Below are 3962 nucleotides of genomic sequence, written 5' to 3' on the forward strand. Positions count from 1 at the left end.
GCCTCGTCATCCTGCCGCCAGCACTGTGAGGGCCATGAGCAGCGTGGGCATCCAGACCATCAGCGACTGCTCCGTGCAGACAGAGCCTGACCAGCTGCCCAGAGTCTCTCCAGCCATTCACATCACAGCTGCTACTGACCCCAAGGTGGAGATCGTCAAGTACATATCAGCACCAGAGAAGACGGGGCGTGGGGAGAGCCTGGCCTGCCAGACGGAGCCGGACGGGCAGGCCCAGGGGGTGGCCGGGCCGCAGCTCGTGGGGCCAGCTGCCATCAGCCCCTACCTGCCTGGCATCCAGATCGTCACCCCAGGTACCCTGGGCAGATTCGAAAAAAAGAAGCCGGATCCCCTGGAGATTGGATACCAGGCCCACCTGCCCCCGGAGTCCCTCTCACAGCTCGTGAGCCGCCAGCCTCCCAAGTCCCCCCAGGTCCTCTACTCACCAGTCTCACCCCTGTCCCCACACCGGCTCCTGGACGCCTCCTTTGCTTCCAGCGAGAGGCTGAACAAGGCTCACGTGAGTCCCCAGAAGCACTTCGCAGCCGACAGCGCTCTCCGCCAGCAGACGCTGCCTCGCCCCATGAAGACCCTGCAGCGGTCCTTGTCTGACCCTAAGCCCCTCAGCCCCACCGCCGAGGAGTCTGCCAAAGAGAGGTTCTCCCTCTACCAGCACCAGGGGGGACTGGGTAGCCAGGTATGGGCACAGGGGCTGGTCCAGGGTGGGGCAGGGATCTCTGCCTAGTCTGGGGGGCCCCACAGGGCGGCGCTTCTCCTGGGGTGGGGGTGGAGTCACCTCCAGCTCCAGAGGCCCAGAGGAAGGGGTCGAGGATGGAACCTTTCTCGATGCACATCTGGCAGAGCCTGCAGCCTCGCAAGGACATCCTAGGCAAATACACTCTCACATCTGGGCCCCCACAGCCATCCATCCAGACACCACTAGAAACTTCAGCCTCTCCTTACTTGTCCCACCCACCTCCTCCCCCTTCACCGCCTCCGTGGCTCTCCCCTCCAGTCTGGGCCCCTCCCACTCCAAACCCCCACTGCAGATGCTTCCTGAGAAAATCAGTCACACAGGGACCTGGCTGGGCTGCTCCCCATGCCCCAGCCCCGGCCTGGCTTCCATGGCCCCATAGGAAGCCCAAGCCCCTTGGCCTAGCATTCAAGGCCCATCCAATGAGCTGCAGCATACTGTCTGCCTCATCTTGTCACCTGCCCCTATCTGGCCCTTAATAATCTGTCTACACACCTTCTGCTCCCCTAGACAGGGCTCCTGGATCATAAACTTGCCTTTGTCTGTGGTTTTAGTTGCCAGCAATGTTCTCGGACCATGAGAGGTGGCCTGCCATGGGTTGCCGTGGAGAGGAAGATGGGAGTGGCAAGGGCCTAACGCCAGACTTTGAGTGCCATCCTGAGGAGAGTGGCCTGTTTTTGAAGGCCCTTGGAGCCTCTGGGTATCTTAGAAAGCTTCCTGGCCAGTGTGTGGGCACATGGGCTGAAGGAAGAGACTACACAGTTGCCCTGGGGACGGGGTAGTTGCCAGAAGCATCGTGAGGCATATTTGCCCGTTTTCTGGGTGTGCAGGCCAGTGGGGACAGGCATGGGATCAGGAGTCGGGGCTGGCAGCAAGCGCCAGTCAGAGAGACAGGTGGTCTGGCTCCAGGCTAGGGTGGACTCAGAGGTCTCGGGCCGGCCGTGTGGGGCCAGTCCATGACGGGCGCTGATGGCGTGCAGCCAAAATAACAAGGTGGACAACAGAATGAGGAGTTCAAAAAAGGAAATTTATTCCATTAAAGGCCCACCCTTCATTCTGAGGTTTTGGGGCACACGCTCATTCCCTTTATGACATGGTGAAGTAGGCGGGAAGTTTCATGTAGTTTCTTGGCAAGGCGAAATGTAAGGAGCCCGATGTCAGTCCCCGGTGTACTTGGGGGATTTGGGTGGTCCATAAAAGTCTGAAATCCAGGTGCATTCTGGGAAGACTACAAGCTAGAGACAAAAGGAAGACCCAGAGCAAACATTCCAGTAACATGGACTTTCAGGCAATGTGGAGCATCAGGGAAGGCGGGGAGGGCCCCACAGCGGGCAGCGTTAGGGAGCCTTGACCAGGAAGCCATGCAGCAGGAGACAGGGCTGGAGAGCGGGGTGCTGGCAGCTCTAGAGAGTGATGGGGTGACGGGGCTGCGGAGGGAGCTGGGGGCCAGGCTGAGAGCACAGCCCAGAGGGTTCGGCTGAGGGCGCAGGGCGGCTGGGGGAGGGTCAGCATGTTGCTTTGGAGAGGAGTAGAGCAGGAGGCAAGAAAAGACCAGAGCCTGCAACGACTGACAGACAGTCAGCATGTGCCCCTTCCTCTGATTTTCCAGGGAGCCTGGTGGGCCCAGGACCCACTCCATTCCTGTCCATGTCACTCCATGGCCCTTGGCCCCCACCTGCTGCTAGGACCCAAACCCCAAGCCAGACCTGTACACTCAGTACACTCAGTGGGAGGTTGAGGGTGGCAAGCCCACTGGACACGTGCAGGGGTCTCAGAGCCAGGCCATTACTAGAAAGCAGCACAGAGGGGCCTCTGCTCCTTCTCTGCCCTCCTGCTGCCCAGAGCACTGGGAAAGAGAGGGCCTGTAAAACGATTATAGGCCAGAGGTGATCTCCAAGGCCAGGGGGTGGGCTGGGCAGGCCTTGAGGCTGCCTGGTGAATCAGGGCGCTGACAGGCTGGAGCCCAGCTCCTGCCCCAGCCCAAGCCAGGGCTCTTTCACCCCGTGCCCTGCCAAGCCATCCGCACCTCGGGTCTCAGTGCCCCGCCCTTCCCTCTGTCTCAGGTGTCGGCGCTGCCACCCAACGGCCTGGTCCGCAAGGTGAAGCGGACACTGCCCAGCCCCCCTCCAGAGGAGGCTCATCTGCCCCTGGCTGGCCAGGCCCCCCCACAGCTGTATGCGGCCAGCCTGCTGCAGCGTGGCCTGGCAGGGCCCACCGCTGTCCCTGCCACCAAGGCCAGTCTGCTCCGGGAGCTGGACCGGGACCTGCGGCTTGTGGAACATGAATCCACCAAGCTGCGCAAGAAGCAGGCAGAGCTGGATGAAGAGGAGAAGGAGATTGACGCCAAGCTCAAGTACCTGGAGCTGGGCATCACACAGCGCAAAGAGTCTTTGGCCAAAGACCGGGGCGGCCGTGACTACCCACCCCTGCGTGGTCTCGGCGAGCACCGTGACTACCTGTCGGACAGTGAGCTCAACCAGCTGCGGCTCCAGGGCTGCGCCACTCCCGCCGGCCAGTATGCAGACTTCCCTGTCACTGCTGCTGCTCCTGCCACCCCCTCCGGCCCCACTGCCTTCCAGCAGCCCCGCTTCCCACCTCCAGCCCCACAGTACATTGCAGGCAGCAGCGGGCCGACTCTGAATGGATTCCCAGCCCACCAAGCACCCACCTACCCCGGTCCCAGCACGTACCCAGCACCTGCCTTTACTCCCGGCACCAGCTACCCAGCTGAGCCTGGCTTGCCAAGCCAGCAGACTTTCCGTCCCACAGGCCTTTATGCAGCCCAAACACCTATGCCAACCACACAGGGCACGCTTTTCCCAGTAACAGCTGATGGCCGTGGCCCCCACCAGAAGCCACGCCAGACATCACTAGCCGACTTGGAGCAGAAGGTACCCACCAACTACGAGGTGATCGCCAGCCCTGTTGTGGCCATGTCTTCAGCCCCATCTGAAACCAGCTACAGTGGCCCAGCGGTAAGCAACAGCTACGAGCAGAGCAAGGGCCCTGAGCTGCCTCGGGCCACGGACCGCAGCAGCGTGAGTCTGAGCCCCGCCCCCACCTACCCCTCTGACTCACACTATGCCAGCCTAGAGCAGAATGTCCCTCGGAACTATGTGATGATCGACGACATCAGTGAGCTGACCAAGGACAGCACCTCCACTGCCCCTGACAGCCAGCGACTGGAGTCTCTGGGACCAAGCAGCAGTGG

The 3962-nt window shown here is 61.6% G+C and overlaps 1 protein-coding gene across 1 annotated transcript in view; it reads left to right on the plus strand.

The window, feature by feature from the left end:
* Positions 1 to 3962, plus strand: part of BSN (bassoon presynaptic cytomatrix protein) — a 34725-nt gene that overhangs the window by 27555 nt on the left and 3208 nt on the right. Inside the window, 2 exon segments of the mRNA XM_025044831.1 lie at positions 1 to 694; positions 2815 to 3962. The exon segment at positions 1 to 694 is cut by the window's left edge and continues 6 nt beyond it. Coding sequence (XP_024900599.1) covers positions 1 to 694; positions 2815 to 3962 — 1842 coding nt within the window.

The sequence above is a fragment of the Pteropus alecto genome, unplaced genomic scaffold (assembly GCF_000325575.1).
Source record: "Pteropus alecto unplaced genomic scaffold, ASM32557v1 scaffold53, whole genome shotgun sequence".
Lineage (NCBI taxonomy): Eukaryota > Metazoa > Chordata > Mammalia > Chiroptera > Pteropodidae > Pteropus > Pteropus alecto.